Source organism: Phoenix dactylifera, chromosome 7, assembly GCF_009389715.1.
Source record: "Phoenix dactylifera cultivar Barhee BC4 chromosome 7, palm_55x_up_171113_PBpolish2nd_filt_p, whole genome shotgun sequence".
Classification (NCBI taxonomy): domain Eukaryota; kingdom Viridiplantae; phylum Streptophyta; class Magnoliopsida; order Arecales; family Arecaceae; genus Phoenix; species Phoenix dactylifera.
The window spans coordinates 11,892,386-11,911,353 of NC_052398.1; the positions used below are offsets into that span (position 1 = coordinate 11,892,386).

The window sequence follows — 18,968 nt, forward strand, 5'->3', positions numbered from 1 at the left end:
GAAACTGAAAATAAAACATAGAATGCATAATAAAGCCTGTACGCAGAAAATATTATACTATCAATTCTACAACAAGATGCGCCAAATTTTCAAGCATTACCAGTCATAAGCAAATAAAGCTTTTCTTTTTACTTTTTGTTAATAGACGCAAATAAAGCTTTAATTGCAGCTTAAGTATAAGAAAACATCCCTTTATAAATTGCTAGGTACAGCAAGGTACTTGGTGTAACGTGCATGAGCTATGATCTTTCCAGTCTTCTTCTTCCTTAGCTCTACAGTGGCAACCCCCACAGCCTTTCCAGCCCGTAGAACCTTCACTTCGATCTCAATGTCTTCCTGTATTACCAAACAATCAAACAATTTCTATCAACCTTGCCTATAGAAGAGTATCATTTTAGAATCAAGAAGTTATTTAAGGGTACTGCTCGAAGTTTCTTCATTCAGCCTATTTGCGCCCATGGTGCAGCGAATGATAATGAAGTCCAAAAATATTTCAAACAAAAACAGAAAGCAACAGCAAAGAGGTCTATAAAAACCAAAATCAGCCAGGAAAGTTAAAAGATGCTTTACTCTTATGTTTTCCCCCTCATCGTGACCAGAATGCTTGTCCTCTAGATGACTAAATGTGATGTGCTATCAACAAATGTTCCCAATGTCAAAGGATCAAACCTCAATCCATAAGACCCAGCACATGATATGAGGATTGCAAAACTAAGTTTAAGGTTAATTATATTTTATTTGGAACCTTTGTTTCACATTATAAATTATTTGATACAACTGGTGTATGTTACTTTCAAATCTGAGCTTCTCCAAAATGAATATGCTTTTCTTGGCATCACATGACCGTATGTTGACTTGGAGTGCAACCTGGAACGGGTTAACCAAACCTGACCAAACCAAACCAGTAATTTGGCTTCGGTTGAGTCAACATAAACCTAACTTGGGCTTGGACTGAAAAATGTCCACCCAACTTTGAGTGGGGTTCAGTTCAGCTTAAGAGCTAGGGCAACCAACCCGACACAAACCCAAACCAGACCTGTATATAAGAGTGCCGAACACGATGCAAGCAAAGCCTAAACCCTACCATGCATATGATCTGAACCCAAGAAACCCAAACTCAAATCATATTTCTAGGATTAAGCTCTCGATCCAATTTAGTTTGAGCCTTGTTGGGCCAACACAAACCAACCTAAATTTGTTTCAGTAGAAAGTTTTTCAGTGGGGTCACGTTCGGGTTTGGGTGGTCAATTCATAATTTGGTTGGGTTAGGGTTGGGCTGGCTATCCCCATATCCGGATTGGGCTTCGGTGGGCACTCAAAACACAACCCAACCCACCAGATTTGAGCCCAAGCATGGACAATCTGAAAACAATTTTCAGAGAGAGGATAAAGGAAGACTTTGAAACCTAGCACTGACACTTTCGTTCATAAATAACCAGGCAAGCTACAAGTCTAATGGAAATTACAAGAAAACATCACAATGATCAACGGAAGCTTGAGATTTAACAGAGAAATAGAAAGATTATAAGGTAATTGATAAAAATGCGACTTTGAGAAACAAGTAGAAAAGGAACTTAAGGAATCCTCAAGCAAGAAATTTATAATAAAAGAATTACGTTAAATTTCACCAATGCATTTACATTTGCCCTTCATAGAGTTGCATTTGACAATTTTGAATCTTACCTTGCTGTAAATCCAATCTGAAGCAAACTATTGATGAACATAAAGAAGCCCCACACTGGCTATAACAAAACCTCGACGCCATTCCAAAACTAAAAGTCAAATGTTGCACCATGACCAAAAGTGCTGTCCTTGCATATGATAACACAATGGCCAGTTCTAGTTTATAATCATTATGTCAATAGCTCACCACTCCAAACAGGAATATCCACCATACCATTGACAAATCACAGCATATGATTTCAGCAACTATCTTGAATATTGCATCCCCATCTCCAGCTAAATTACGTGATAAAGTTTCCAAGAAAAGTCAATGGGCTAAGCTTATCCTTGAGATCCAATGGTCATCCAATAAATGCTTTCACAAGAAGTAGTGGTTTATCATGGACAGCAGTTCAGGAGTGTTCAGAATTGCTGAGTGCTCAACAAAGTTGTCATGTAGAAAGATCCTATTTTACAGGACGCACCACACTATCAGTTCTATGCTAATTTTTAACCACTTATTTCCTTGATAAAAACGACAGGACTTGATATAGTGGCTCTTTGTCTTACTTGATATTTTCTATACAGGAACGGAAGAATCAACAACGAAGAAGGTTGATAAATTCATGCAGAAAGACTGCCCAATAAATTCATTGCAAAGGAAGATCCAAGTACAACAGAATTTGATGTGGGTTGTTACTTTTAACTCTATCTTATGCTTGAGGCATATCTTGCCACCTAATGCATGCAGTTTAGCAATTGCACATCTTACTGTGGTGGATATATGGTTATGTACTAGAAAAGTAAATCAATTAAAATCTGAATAACATATATTTTTTTAAATTGATGTACAATATGATTTTTTTAAAAACAATTTCAACCTAAAACATCAAAACTATATATCCAATGATACTAAACAATATAGATTATTCTAAAATTTTTCGTATATGTTGATCCAGAAGGATCGCAAAATTCGATGTGGACCACTTTAGAAACTATGGGGACAACTAGATGGGGTCCAAGAGTGAGATCCACCACAATTGATGTGCTATTTTTTTCCCCAAAATTGGTTAACTTTTCAAACTCTATGACGCAGCGCCACCCCTTAAGGGTGTGGCACACTAAGCAATTAGAACCAAATTCCATCGTTTCAAACTCAAAATGGATTAGATCGATACAAAAAATTTATTTTTTGAAAAAAAACTTTGACCAGGCATATCTCCCAATCCGGAAAAAATCAGACAAAATGGCTGAAGACAGTCGAGGTTTACCTCTTATAAGATTTTAGCTTTTTCATGATTATTTCTACTAGACATGCCTACTTTAGGAGTGTTGTATCCTTTTTTAACTAAAAAAGAAATATGATCTAAATTGTGCAAGGAGACCTTACTAGTATAAATAGAGGCTATGTAACCGAGTTTATTGTTGCTTAATGAAAGAAAAGAGGACTTGACCCAACTATCACCAATTTTTTTATTTTTTTAATATTTTTTTTATTTTTTTAACTTTTTAAGGAGATTTGAGTAGAGCGGGTTGAAGAAATTACTTCCTTCTCCATGATCGGATTATATGTTGTCTCATGATCTATTTGCCATTCTAAAACTACGCATGTTCTGCATTCTTCCAAAGAGTAAGATATGCCAAACATCTATTTGCAACAAGGCAAAAAAGTTCCCATGACCACCATAACCAACAAATATATCAGGATACTGACTTGGATTCAGGTTATGCAGGTCTTCCAAAATTCTTTATTTCCGATGCCATTACAGCTCCATAGCATCATCTTCATTCAAAAAAACACAAGGAACACAATCCATAGCATCATCTTCTTTCGAAAAAACACAAGGCATGCATCCTTCCTTACATGCTATTCAATTCAAATTCAATCAATCCCACCCTTAAACCTTAATTGAATGTGATTCTCTACCCCACTAGATGTCCCTGCCATTGTGACAAGATGTAAAGTTATTCATTAAACCACCAAAGTATTCTCAGCAAGTGTCGCCAAGCTTAGTTTACTCTGTAGGAACATCTTCAACAGCTATGCCCTAGAATAAGGGAGGCTGAAAAAAGTACCACTAAAAAACAGAGTATCAAAGTTGTCTTTAGGATCATACCACATTAAGGACCATTCATCTACTCTGATACCATTCAACCATTACCTAACCTAAGACTACTCCGCATTACCCAAATTTGGCAAGAAACTGATGACCGACATAACCCTAACAAAATGATGGTTAATTTTATGCCCCTGAATGCCATGGGAATATCTGATCCAGTCTGAGCTAGCTCAGTTGTCTCAGCAAGTTGCACAGAGCTCAGTTCACTCTAATGAGGATAGTTTAAACAACTATACCAATAATGGAACACTAACTAAGAAACATCAAAGCACTGTTAATCTGAGGTGGATATATAACTTGATTATGGTGTCTGCTAGTTATTCCCACATTTAAGGACCTACGTCTAGTCTGATCCTACCCAATAATGATACAATCTAAGACCACACATAGTTTAGAAACTTTACTAAATACTAATGAATCACATACCATAATCCAGCGACAGCCAAATTTATGCCCCCAAATACTATCAAACTAGTTGATATATCCTCCAAAATTCAGACTTACAACTCTTTCCAGCAAACACAGTTTAAAGGGGAAGAAAAAACATCTTTAAAACAGATACTTCATCTCTTCTAAACTCCAAGCCCCAAAGTACCATCAAAAATGCCGAATTTTGCATCCTTAAAACTTCAAAGTTATCCCCGGCTTGAAAAATAATAGCAGAAAAAACATTCTCCAGCAAAGAGGATTTACTTCCAAACTTCGAAACAGCTGAAATTACACACAAAAAAATGGAAATTAACGCGTTTCCAAAGCTAAAGAAATGAGTTCTAACTAAAAGAAGGAAACGCACATGGACAAAGGCGGCATCCAAGTAGGCGATGCTCATCTCCAGAGGGGCACCCTTGGTCCGAGCCCCGGCAGTGTAGAAGGCGGCGGACCCGACCAAATCGACCAGGGAAGCGGTGGCGCCGCCGTGTAGAAACTTGCCGGTGTTCTGTATGGAGAACGAGCACGATTAGATTGGAGAAGATCGGGAGACCAAGAGGAAAGAAGGGGGTTTCGGGCGGAGGTGACACTGGGAGAAGGGCTTACGAGGAGGCGGGGAGGGACGGTCATGGAGCAAAGGAGGCGGCCGGGTTCGAGAAGGTCAACGCGGAGGCCATGGAGGACGAAGGCGTCGTAAAATTTGGAGGGCAGGGCGTCGAGGGACGGGGATGGGAGGATCTCCTCCGCTGCTGCCTCCAGCGATCGCTTCACTGCCTCAAAGTCCATGAATGGGAGCTGCGTAACGGGGCAGATGGAACTGGGACTTGGTAGAAAAGCTTATTTGATCAACACCTGCAGCGCGGAAAAGGGAGATTAAACGTAGGGCTGGTTTGGTTCGCTGGGAAAGAGGGGAGAAAAAAAATATGGTTAATGAAAAAGTAAATAATGGTTGGTTGGAATTTAAAAAAATAAAAAAATTATATTTATATGAAAATATGATTTTTATGTTTTATAAAAAAATTAATAAAAAATATAAAAAAGTTATTTTTCTATAGTCCGAGCGAAATATTTTTATTTTTTAAAAAAAAGATCATCCAAAGATCCTTTTATTAAAGATCTAAATTTTATTAAACATATAATAGGAATTACATATAACTTTTCCAGAAAAGTAAATGATCAACTAAATATAAGTACTCTGAAAATCTGTTATTTTTCCATGGTCAACCAAACATGCCAAAAATACTTTTCCAGACATCCTCCTTCCAGGAATCATCTTCCTAAGAATTATATTTCTATGAGAAAAAATCTTTCCGCGAACTAAACGAGCCCGTAATAAGTGTTTATCGGGAGGCAAACACAGCTGGTGACTGGATGGCCTCCACTCTAGATGAATCAGGCGGACATTTCCGATCCGCTTAGACAGCTTTTTTTCTAACTTTATTATTTGTACTCATATTTGTTTGGTGCGAGGAGCCGATATACCCAAAAAAAAACATAATAAGAGTGAGTACGGTGTACATAACGTGCATCCTACTGACATAATGCATTCAATCGATGTCAAAATAACAACAACAATAATGTAATAGTAGTGATAGTAATTAGAATGACAATGGTGATAGTAATTAGAACAACAATAGTAACAGTAATAATAATAATTAGAACTATAAAAAAATAGCCATTTATTTATTTATTTCGTATATATCTTAAAATTGGTGTAGCATTTGAGTTTTTATTTGAGCAATTTTTTAAATTAAATTTTAGACATTGTATATGCTTGAGTTGTTTCACAAATAAGAATATTATGAAAAAAGAACTGTAGTTGGAATCTTAGGTTAAGAAATGCTTAAGAATATTAAACTATATCTGCGACCTAATTATTGTGGTTCTCTTACTAAATGATATCATCATTAAGTAAGTTTTATTAATTAAATTTAATGGTATCTCAGTTAAGAACTTTGATAGACGCAATATTTTTGCTATATTCCTTCTTTCATTTTATAATATAGTATAAATATTGTAACTAATATTTTAGAAAGTCTCATAATTTAATAAATATTAAAAATTTAGATATGAGATCACTTCACATTCCAACCTCTATGAATTACTTAAACACTCTTTTTTTCATCTCCAAAGAAATATAATTTTTCACTTGATATTGACTTCTATTGAATTTTTAAGTCGAGATTGGATTCTATCTTAATAACCCAACTTAATCTCGACGAGGGTTCTCTATCATCCAATGGTGATCACATTGTTTTTAGTCGTAGACATAGGTCCAATCTCTATTACCATATTGTTTGAAAGAATGCTCTATATACCATCACCCTACTCTTCTTGGGTTTATCTTATGTGCCCCAACTTCTTAAAGAAAATGATCCCTTTTGTGAAATAATTCAACCCAAACAACTCTATTTTCAATCGATCATCAAAATTAAATTATTCCATATAATTGAAAATATTTTTTTATTTTATAATTTAAGTAATTTGTTTATGTATTTTGGTACTATGATATTTAAAATAATATCCTGTCTCCTTCAATAGTCTAATGCATGGCATGGGCTTTTTGCTTGTTGTTTTGTTTCTTTATAATAATGTGACACGCATACACCCTATTTTAAAAAGTATAATTTTCTTAAATTTATTTCTTAAAGTAAGAACTAAAGCAGGATGCACATTTTTTTAATTGAAGAGTGGTTGTAGCATCATTTAGTTGGAAAGTCAAGAAGACTTTAGACTACCCTGGTCTCATTTCATGGAATGAAAAGAAACAATATTGTTCAGAACTCCAGTACCATTATAATGCAAACACTGATTCCATTCATGAAATTTGACTTCATTTTTATTTTTTAAGATCCAGCTGATCATTTTGTTGAACCTGTATTCTTCTCACCATGCCAGTGTGCCAATCGATTCAAAAGTTGAACTCAACTACAGCCCATTTCCTCTAAGGGTTAAGTGTTTTCTTTGGTTATGCTGGAAGGAGAAATTGAATACAAAAGATGTCCTTGGAAGAAAGCTTGGAAAAAATCATGGAGGTTGCATTTTTTGCAACCAAGCACCTGAGAGGGTAGACCATCTTTTCTCTACATGCTTCTTCTTATCCACCATTTGGAGGGCTGTTTGTTCCACTCCAAAGCCATTACATCCACAATCCACCTTTGAGAAGCTTTGCTTTGATTGGAGATGGAGAAATTTTCGAAAACAGCTACACCCAGTCATCCTCATGTTGTATGCCGCCATGGCCTTGACTTCTTGGAGAGAGAGGCTTCAGATTGTCTCTGCTTCAGCTTGTATGAAAAGGGCATTTGTCTCTTTTAACGGTTCTCTTTTTTTCTCTACAACTTATGTTTTTTTCTCTCCCCTATTGCATCTCAAGCTTGCTGAAACTTATGATACTCTGTTATCTCTTTTTCACATAACAAAAGCAGGGTGCACTTGGCCCCCTTATTGTCTTAACAAAAAATCCAATAATTCGCAAGTCCAAAAATTCGTGCGGTTTCCTGTCACCTTTTTTTCTGAAAATATCAAAGCCAACGATCTGGCATCTCACAAGAGGATTAGTTTCGAGCAGCTCCACTCGCCTCCAACTTTAATCGACTTCTCCCACGCATAATTCATGGGCAGATATATATGCTGGCTAGACTCCAAGGCAGATGTGAAAAGTGATACACCAAATGATTCTAAGGCAGATGCTTTTAAATCCTTCGGTGGTTTAGAGTGCAACATAGTGGATGTGAAATGTAATACATTCTAAGGCTGATGTTTTAGACATAAGATCTATTGGATGGAGTCTAAGGATAATTTACCCATCAATCATGGTATATTGACACCATCATCAACCTTCAAAGTTCCGAGCTAACATGAAAGACACAATAAAGCACTGCTAGCATCGCTTGGACTACCATTAGCGTGCTCTATCGTGTAGAGTAGGGTGCATGAAATCAAATAATTCTCACAAATTTTGTAGGAAAATCTTTCCAGAAGCAACAACGATTGAGCTATGACAAGATAAAGGGCGACAAGCCAATCTTTGAGACTCAAACCCAAACCAAGCTTAACAAAAATTATGAGTTATTGTTATTATTATTTTTTTAATACAACCGTGACTCATACCGATGTGCGTGAGTACAACTAATAAAATCAAAAAAAATAAATTGACGAAGAGAAAATAAAACAGATTCGTAATTTTCTTACAGAATTTCTTTAGAATTTTATATGGTAAAAGAGGCAACTCAATTAATAATACTATTTATCTTTCAATAAATATGAATAATTTAAATATATGTATGTATGTATTTCTTAAATTCTATATCTGTCTCGAAGCAATGGTTGTCAATTGTTATAATTGTGTCGGTTCTGAATCCAATCGATCGTCGTAGCAGAATATGCTGTCCGTACTCAGTCGCATGCCGCATGGGTTGTAGTTATTCCTGCGCTACTCTCCCTATCTCTCTGTCGCCCTACCGGCGGTCAGAATGCTAGTGTCGCGAGCCAGAACTCGCCTGCTCGTCTCCTTCGCTTCTCGTCACCTTTTATCATCCCAACCTGATCCCCATCCCTCTCCCACCTCCCCCTCTTCCTTCTCTGCCGCCGTCTCCGCCTCGGACGTCGTCAACGATCTCTGCCGCGTCCTCAGCGACTTCCGCGCCCCCCACCACGACCTCGATGCTGCCCTCCGCCCCTTCGCGCCCCTCCTCACCCCTGCCCTCGCCGAGCACGTCCTCAAGCGCTGCAGCCGCCTCCCAGGCGCCGCCCATCGCTTCTTCCTCTGGTCCGACGCCCTCCCGGGCTTTCGCCATACCCCCGCCAGCTGCCTCGTCGTCATCGAGTCCCTCGCCGCATCCCGCCACTTCCCCCTCCTCTGGTCCTTCCTCTCCGAGCTTCGCGACTCCGGCCTTAGCCGCGGCGATGCCGACGAGATCCGGCCCGAGGCCTTCTGGCTCCTCTTCCGCTCCTACTCCCGCGCCCGCCTCCCCGCCGATGCTGTCCGGAGCTTCAAACGGATGCCGGACTTCGGCCTCCAGCCGGTCCTCGAAGACCTCCACCAGCTTCTCTTTTCCCTCTGCCGCAACGGCCTCGTGGAACAAGCTCATTCCTTCTTCGACCAATCCAAGCTCCGGTTTCCAGTCAATCAGAAAACCTACAGCATGGTGATGGGAGGCTGGGCGGCAGCCGGGAATTCGAAGAAAGCTCTCGAGCTGTTCGACGAAATGCTTCAAAGAGGATGCTTGGCAGATGCGGTCGCCTACAACACCTTGATTATGGCCCTCTGTCGAGGAGGGGAGATCGACGAGGCCCACCGGCGGCTACAGGAAATGCAGAGAGATCGTGGGCTCAAACCTGATGCCGGCACATACTCTGCTTTCATTCGTGCCTCCTGTGAGGCAAAGGATGTGCATTCTGCCATGAGAGTGCTTGATACGATGAAAAGGCACGACCTTTCACCGAATGTGTTCACCTATAATGCCATCATCAAGTTGCTATGTGAGAAGGAGAACGTCGTGGAAGCTTACGAGTTGCTCGATGAGATGCTCCATAGAGGGGCGAAGCCCGATGCTTGGAGCTATAATGCTATATTAGCAGTTCACTGTAAGCTTCATGAGGTTAACAAGGCCTTGAGGCTGCTAGCCAGGATGGTCAGAGACTCTTGCTTGCCAGATCGGCATACATATAATATGTTGCTGAAGATGCTTATAGGGGTCGGGAGGATCGATAGGGCAATGGAAGTTTGGGATGGAATGGAGAAAAGGGGATTTTATCCGTCAGCTTCAACATTTGCAGTGATGATCCACGGGCTCTGCAGGAAGAAAGGAAGGATTGAAGAGGCTTGTCAATACTTCGAGGTGATGGTGGATGAGGGGATTCCACCTTATCTTAGTACTTGTGAGTTGCTAAGGGACAAGCTGTTGCAGCTTGGGTTGAGAGAGAGGGTTGGTGTGCTTGTGGAGAAGATGAAGATGAGCACTTCGTGCACAATACAAGAGTTATCAAGCGCCATGGGAAAAGAAAAAGGATAGAGTTTGATGTAAAATGAGTGAACCGTTTTCTCATTCCATGAAGCTTTGGAAGTTTATTGCTAGCTCAACTATTGATTTTAGAGTGGTTGCATCCCGAAGTGTTGGCTCAAACTAGACTTTGATGGATGGTTGCAAATTCTAGATGCCCATGGATTGATGAGTTGGCTAATAATCCAAGAAGTACTCTTGGTGGGGAAGAAAAGAATTCCAATGAAGCACAGGTGCTGAAAGAACTGCTGAGGATGGTGTGGTGGAATATGACTATGGGATTAAACATTATTGATTAGACCATGAGAAGCAAGATAGCTTAGAAGCAAAATAACTTGGAACAACATTCAAATACTTAACATCTTCTCGTAACAGGGATGGCTATGTGCAACCATGTTTCTCATAATGCTATGAGATGATACGACCCTTAATTAAAAGATGGAGAAGAGGACTAGTGGGGGATATTTTATCGTTACTGTTATTGTTATTGTTGTTATTGTTATTCTAATTGTTATCATTATTCTTATTCTTTTTGTTATTCTTATTGTGATTCTTATTGTTATTCTTATGTTGTTGTTGCTGCTGCCATCACTACTACTATTGCTGTTATTTTGGTAATTTTTAGGAAAAAAAAATTGAGAACATTAAGAGCCTTTTTGGATACTTCTGCCAAGAGAATACCCTGCAGGCATAGGCAAGGAGGGAGGAGAGGGAGAGGCAGAGAGATGCCTGAACATTGCAAGGGAAAAAGGACCCACGGGGTCTTTTGTTTATTCCTTCAGGATATGGGATGGGGTGGAGCTGGGATGACGCCAGCTATGCCAAAGTGAGCTGATCGATCTACCAATTCAGTGGGATTGGTTTAGCTTTCCCAAGCAGGATCTAATTGTTGTACTTAAAGAAGAAATAGGCTTTTGAAGAAACTTATTAGAGATCAAAACTGATCTATCTAGATTTGGATACGCCTGGTCTTCTGATTGTTTCTGTTGTCATATTCATGAAAAGGTCCTTAATTCCTCTGGATGGAGAGTATTGTTCTCATTTTGTTGATTTTGCTTTTGTCTTCCAAAGAGATCAAAGCTGACCCATCTTGCTGAAATAATGCTTGGTATTGTTATTATCATTGTATTTGTGAAATATCTGAACATTTTAGGATTGGTGAGTTCGTGTCTCTTTAAATTCTTATTGTTGATATGCCTTCATTGATACAGCATTTGCATTACCCACCAAAATCACTATCTATATCTTCAAAACTTTGGTGACTTAATGGAACCTGAAATTTTCTATTTAAATACTCAGGAACAATTTTTAAAGATTAAATGTCCAATAGCTGTTTTTTTTCTGCCAGTTGCTCCCATGGAATCACATTTGAACCTGTATGCCTGGTCCCGGGGTTTCATAGTTTTTTACTGCTTGGTTGTTCAATTGTATTGCATGAATTTATTGGAGAAAAGTGAAAAATCATGATTGATTTTGAATGTTTTTTTTCCTGTTGTCAGGAATCATCAGTGACAAACACAAAATAGGAGGAAGCTAGTTGCCTATGGATCCTGACTTTAGATATCAATGGCTCTTAACATCTATTTAGAGACTCCGTGCTTTCCGGTTACACTGTCATTCCCACATAGCCACATATATTAAAAGGAGAATTTGAATCAAGAAGCACTGCCCATAAACTTGGTTTGGAGCATAAATGAGGTAGACTACAGAAATCCTGGATAGAAGCCATAAGAAAGCTAGAGAATTCTTGCTTCAGCTCATAGCTCTGATAGAATTTAATGGTGAAAACTGTTTCTGCTTCATTTAACAGCCACTGTATTTTATATTTTACAATATTCATTTACAAAAGCAGCTGTTTCTTCCATCATCACAGCAGAGTAGGCTCAAAATATTGATGCCCCGACTTCTTCTAGGTTTTATAAAATCATGAAACAAAGGAATAGTGTCAATGTAATTATAGCATAATCTTGATGAATCTCAATAGCAGCCAACAGCTAGTTAAAGGAATGTGAGGTATGGTAAAAGCATGTAGAACTTTGTTCCATATATGACCTTAGATAGCAAATCATTTCGGTTTCCTTCATAGATCTCTAATTGAAGCTTATAATCTAGGATCTGCATTATGGTATTAATCCGGTGGAATATTTCTGGATAACATGTCTTCGAGCATGCAAAGAGAGTGACAAGAACTGAAGTACTTAGCAAAATAAGGTAAATCAGCTTGTAATAGGGCTCTTATCCACATTTTCACCACATGCTGGTCTCGTCTAATGTTCCATGAGACACTGGCTTTTACTCTGACAAAAAAAAATTAAACAAAGATCAAACCTTTTCTCTCTTTCTTCAATTTCTTCTCCAAATTTTCCTCTTCAGGCTGCACATGCCATTGAAACAATGGTCAAGATGTATATATAAATTCTAATTCTTTAAGTTTGAAATATGGTAATTTTCACTGTCTATTAAAAATCTAATATTAGATAAATATTGAAAATTTAGTTGGTAATGCTTGCTCGACAAAAGCCAGAAACCTGCCAGGATTTCTGCTTATTGTCTGTAACAATAAATTTAAATAAATAATTAATACTTCTGATCCAAACAGTAGAAAGGTAAGCAGACAAGCAACAAAACTTTTGCTCCTTTGTTGTTTTCTCCAATCCATCCTCCGCAGGCTGCATACACCATTAACAAATAAAGATCGAAATGCAATCTTTCATTCATTTTCGCCTATTATAAATTGTAGACTTCTATAAATCTACTTGATGTTAAAAATATTTGAAGGCAAATTGCCAAAAAAAAAAACTTGAAAAAACATGTGCTCGGTTGAAGGTATCAAATTAACCGCTCTACACCACTGCTCTCAAAACAAACAAGGAGTAGCTATGAATTACTTCTTCAATTATCTCTAAACCTACAATCCATGCATTAATTGGAAACAAAAGATGAAATTTTGAGTTAATAAGGACCAAAACAAGAGATTTATTTTAACTAACCTAGGAGTCCGTGTGAGCTTAAAGCTTAACAAATCAAAATGGCCCAATATCTAAATAAATAATAGATCTTATCAAAGCCATGGAGAGATTGTTGCAGCAAAAGGTGTAACAACCCAGGACCTAACTCAGAAAAGCTATCCAAAAGATATCATTTGAGTTTTGTAGTCTTGAATAAGTACTCAAAATCTACCCAGTATATAGCTGATGTGGGACTAAACATACGCTTGTACAGATTCTCACATACTCTCCCCATTTAAGCTCTGGCATCTTCACCAAATTGAGAGTCCAAATCTATACAATCTATTCACAAGTTCCACGAATCTAATTACAAACACCATGATTAGCCCGTGGTCAGCCCTTAATAGAGTTGCACTGCAATATCTCCTAGTCCACATGGGACATGGGCCGGATTTGCCTTTTTAGGTTAAGTTAGGACCTAACCTAAAAATGCTAGCTGTAAGGTATTATTTGAATTTTTTTGACTCTGTATAAGTATTCAAAATTTATTGAGTGCATAGCTGATCTGGGACTAAACACACGCCCATATGAGTCTTCGCATACTTTTCTTATTTAAGCGCTAGCATTCTCGCCAAGCTAAGAATCTAAAGCATTCAAATTTAATCACAAGCACTATGATCGACCCATGGTCAAGTCCAATGAACCTGTGTTGTATTATTTCTTAGTTTACATAGGTCGTAGGCAGAGTCCGCTCTAATATCATTTGTCACAATCTAGGATTTCACTCAAACAAGTTAACCGAAAGATATTATTTGAGTTTGTTGGCTTGTATAAGTACCAAGATTTGCTCTACGCGTAGCTATTCTGGGACTAAACGCATGCCTACACAAGTCCTCACAAAAGACTTCTTCGAGTATGATCAAAATATAATCATATAATTAGATAGATAGAATAATAAGCTAATCTTTTAAAGAAAAACAAGCGATTGGGATGGAAAGTCAATGAGAACCAAGAAAAACAAAAAACAAATAGATTTAGAATCAAGATTAAATTCAATGAGACAATGACCTCAGGTTTGGAAAAAAATAGATGGGAAATAAATTAGGTATCAGTTTCTGATGGAGTTGCTCTAAATTGTTGCGGTGATGGAGACCGCAACATCGAAGAGTGAAGACAGTAGAAGTGAGAACAAACTACAAAGATAAATGGTGGCGAGGAGGGTTTAGGAATTTGGAGGCCGGATAGTTTAGAAGTTGGGGTCGAACTATATTTATAAGACTAGAGGCCGAGTTCGAAATAATGATGTGACCAGTAACTCTTATTAGACTCCAGGCCGGAGCTAACCTTTGTTTATGAGGCTAGTGATCCAAACACGACCACAATCCGCATAAAGATCCAATCAGGTTTCAGTTTAGGTCTAAGAGGAGGGAGTTGTCCTAGGGTAACAACATTTTAATGGGGATGGATAGAAGGGAGAGCTTGATGATGGGAAACTTGGGATAAAAAAAGTGGATTTTGTTCGTGAATTGAACTCTCTTCCAAAATGATGGATTGGGTTTCTCGAGGAGTTATTCAGAAAATGTTTGTTTCGTTGCCTCCTATGAATTTTTTGGTAGACATGGAGAGATCATGAAAATCATAATTGATAGAAATCAAATCTTCGACTAAGAAAAATGATAGATAACATATCTTTCGGAAGCACTTGATCAATATTTCCTTCTTTTTTTTTTGCTAAGATTGGATGCTTTGGCTCCTTGTTGTGTGGTAAAGTGAGAGAGGAGATAAGATTATTCCAATGATTCCTCTTATTTTTGATATTTTTCTTTTTATGACATCAGTTGCTGGGATGGCTTGTGGTAGCTGTGATAACTACATAAGATATTTATCATTATGTAATAACTCTCTCTTGATCCCATTTAAACCAAGCATGTCATGCTTTATGGGCATCCATGCGTGGATAAGGCCTAGGCAAAAATTTATTTAATAATAGTACAACCTTAGTGGCGATCATTTTAGGTTAACATCGTCTATCTAGCCTCAACCATATTTCATAGTAATATCATTTTCAATTGCAGATATTTTCTGCTAGAATTTTCTTGAGCATGCTATATACAAGAAAAAGGTAAATAAATGAAGAATGGGCTATGACTATTAAGAATGGTAACTTTGTAATTAAATTAAAGTGGAGTCAAATGCTCATATCGAGTCAAACCTCGAGCATTCGTGTTTGTAGATGCAAATTGCTCTATAAATTAAACATCAAGATGTTGATACATTTAATTTAAAGTTTAACCAAATCAACAGGTGGTCTTGGACTATTCAAAAAAAAAAAAAAAGTTGGCCTCTGATCATTATCGTTGGGTCATTACATATAACTAACATATCATCTGTTAAAAGAATAAAGATGATTTTATGAGAAATATATTGCTTATTTTGGAGAGTAAGTGTGCATCTAGGTCCCTTGTGTGGTGGAAATAGAGGTTTTCGCATATTTCATCTCAACATTTCACAAGTAATTCCTGCTAAACCAAGTATGAGGCCAGGTTAGATACATGACCTCTTACTTGTAAAGATATATACCAACCAGTTGAGTTGCTAGTAGAGTTTAAAATTCAAATCTGCAAGATCACTTTGTATAAATCTGCCAATAGCTTTATTTGTATCATCTATTGAATATGTACATTGAAGTTCATAATCAATTGCACTATGTGTAATGGAAACTTGTCACAGAATTTGTACATTTAGATATCGAATCAAGAAGAAACTTGGAAAAAACAATTCACTACTTCATACTTCGTACTTCATCTAATGTGCAATATATGTTCATCAGATGCAAGCAATGACATACTATTGCAAGTTCTTGCTAGAAAGGCAACAAAAAAAAAAAAAAGAAGGTTAGAACTTCGGAATCTTCAATAAGAAGAGACTATAATATGTTTTTTTTTACTTGGCGTATATATTTTCCATCAAATTCCTTGCTTAGAAAATAGAAATTTCGGATCCCCAAGGGTATAAAATGCATTCTGCTGCAGCCTTACTTGCGGCACCCTACAGCATTTGCCAACTTGGCCAATATCAGCTTTGGTGCATGTTGTTCTACAAAATATCGCAATCTCAGTATTCTTCCATGCAAATCGAGCTGCTGATGTGCTGATTTAGAAGGAACATATATAGGTTTACGATACCGGGTAAAACTTTGGGCCGACCCACTCCAAAGCTATTTCTGGATACTTATGAATATAGGCATAGTTCAACCTACAATTATAATATTGTTGGTTGCACAGATCCAATCCATAAATCTAATAGGATTTACAGCCTAATCATCCAAACAAGCCCTTAGTAGGATCATAGATCTACAAAGCCATGTAAAGCTTTGAATAAGAACATCAGGATGTTTAGGTTGAGGTAAATTATCATGTAGGAGGCAGAGAAATGCTAAACTAACACGAATCCATATGAATAATCATCAATGCCCCCGCGACCAAGAATGCGATCCTTCTATTACCTAGGTAGATATTAATCCTGATTCTCCTTTCAGGATCATATGTATTAATATTGTTCTAGGTATGAGTTTGCTTCCTAGGTTGGAAAAAAAACATATTTTATACTTTAAAGTTGAACAAGATCAACTTTCAAGATACATGCTAGGAGGAGCATGAAACTCTCACTAGTGCATGAAACATATGACTAGCTTTTTCAGTTTTTGTTTCTTTATTCAATTGAACATGGCACCATCCACAAGCCAACTTCTTCTTTTTTTTTTAATTGTTTCTAGTCTGTTTCTGGTCTTGTCATTCTTCCTTTTAATTGTTTCTCGTTTTTTTTTTTTTTGCTCAGATTAAGATGATTAAAATGTTTCCGTGATGGAAATAAATGGATCCGATATACCGTTGAGCTGGTGCATCAGATAAGTTTTTCTGCATGCGACTCAAAATAAGAGTATAACCGGCAAATGGCTCCCAAATTAGAACACACTATAGCCTCGCCCAAACCACTGAAAAAAGGTGGGCTGCTACTATTTTAAAGGCACTAAGCTTTTTCCTTGTTCTTCTTTTCAAGGAACTAAAGCGTGCAGGATGCCATGCGCGGCTTAAGTTCCCACATACGGCCCCACCATTATGCGAGTTTTTTTTTCTGGTTCGTAGAATGGGATACCTTTCTTTAATTAGGTGGCTTCTTTCTTATTTCTTAAAAATTCCAACCTCTTAGCTTGTATATTGAGTAAAAGATTATGCATACGTTACGCGTCTCTGAATAATTGACACTGTAGCTTAATACCAACGATAAAGTTATTTTATCTAAATCATATGGAACATGATGACAATACTATTAAAATCCCGATTTACCGATACAAATGATGTGAACTCAAATCCTGTCCTCATTTGATACTAGTTGGCTTCTGTATTTTTTTTTTGGCCAAATTTGAGAAATTGAATAATTTAAATTCGATAGAAAGAGTTGACGAATAATTTCATAACACAATTCTGGTGTAATTGGCGATACATGTCACCATCCAGTCCAATACTATTAACTTTTCTATAGATATATGATACTTTGATAGATAGCAATGCATGCATCGTACATACAATAATAGGATAAATTTTTGCATCAACAAAAGGCGGAGGTAAGCACATCCCTCCACCTTTGAAAAGAAAAAAAATGGGAAAACTTTTGCTCGTTGACGTCGAAAGGTGACAGTCATGTGTAGGTTTTGTCATCTGTAACCAAACCTAATTTTTAAGTTAGTCATGCCATCTACCCAGAAAAGAAAAAAAAAAAGTTAATGTCATGCCAATTTTAGGTACAAACCTAGACTTAAGACCAAGACCAAGACCTTGGGTCCTTGAGTCAAGAATTAGAGCTCTATCTATTGGGCCCAACCAAGCCCAACCAAGCCCATTATCTCAGGAGAAGGAAACAATTACCGGCTCTCGGCCTTCCATCAAACTTTCGTCGCGGCTTCGAGTTTCCACAGCGCCACATCGAACTTTGTCATCTTCCACGCGAATTCGCGGCGCCGTTCGATCGCCTCCTTGCGTGGCCACAACGGAGACAATTCATCGACGACCGCCACGTGTCTTTCACTCCCATCCGGGAATAAAAATCGTGTGGAACGGACATTACAGAATATTTTATAGTTTCTCATTTTCGTTTGGTTAAAAAAATTATTTTTTTAAAAATAATTGTAAAAATATAATATTAAAAATAATTTTAGTATGCTTGATTATATAAAAATATTGTATTCTGTAATTTATATTTAATTAAGTATTTATTTTTTAAAAAAATTATATAAAATATTTATTATATCTTAAAAAAATTAAAGATATGTTTGAAAAAAAAATCTCAATACTCAGTCGCTCGGTAAGTAGTTTTTAATATTTATCATAATTTTTTATATAACTTAAAAAACTTATTTCTATAAAAATATTATTTTTAATATTGTAATTCAATAATATATATAAATAATTTTAAAAATAATTTTTGTATATTTGATCGATTATGTAAAATTATTGTATTTTGTAATTTATATTTAATTAAGCATTTATTTTTTAAAAAATTATATAAAATATTTATTATATTTTAAAAGATTTAAAGATATGTTTGAAAAAAAATCTGAATTCTCAGTCGCTCGATAAGTAGCTTTTTTTTAAATAAAATATAAAATTTTATTTCTATAAAAATATTATTTTTTAATATTGTAATTTATTTATTTATTTATTTATTTCGGCGAATATACGATTCCCACCCCGTAAGATATTTTTGTTCCCTTCGGTCCTCGACCCGTCGGTCCTTAGTTTTCCCCT

At 37.0% G+C, this 18,968-nt stretch overlaps 2 protein-coding genes across 3 annotated transcripts; one reads left to right on the forward strand and one right to left on the reverse strand.

Annotated features, from left to right (window-relative positions):
• Positions 1 to 5: 5 nt before the first annotated feature.
• Positions 6 to 5,106, reverse strand: LOC103718716 (acyl-coenzyme A thioesterase 13-like). 2 transcript variants are annotated; one of them, XM_008807653.4, is made up of 3 exons: positions 4,818 to 5,106; positions 4,576 to 4,719; positions 6 to 336 (listed from the first exon to the last, which is right to left on the reverse strand). In XM_008807653.4, exons 1-3 carry the CDS (start codon positions 4,995 to 4,997, stop codon positions 193 to 195), a joined length of 468 nt encoding a protein of 155 aa, XP_008805875.1. In that variant the 5' UTR covers positions 4,998 to 5,106; the 3' UTR covers positions 6 to 192. The 2 variants fall into 2 exon arrangements, with proteins under 2 accessions (XP_008805875.1, XP_026664926.2); XM_026809125.2 differs by lacking the exon at positions 6 to 336 and adding an exon at positions 4,220 to 4,493.
• Positions 5,107 to 8,568: 3,462 nt separating this feature from the next.
• LOC103718717 (pentatricopeptide repeat-containing protein At1g52640, mitochondrial) lies at positions 8,569 to 10,754 on the forward strand. The gene has a single exon (XM_008807654.4). It carries the CDS (start codon positions 8,687 to 8,689, stop codon positions 10,226 to 10,228), a length of 1,542 nt encoding a protein of 513 aa, XP_008805876.3. The 5' UTR covers positions 8,569 to 8,686; the 3' UTR covers positions 10,229 to 10,754.
• The last annotated feature ends 8,214 nt before the right edge of the window (positions 10,755 to 18,968 follow it).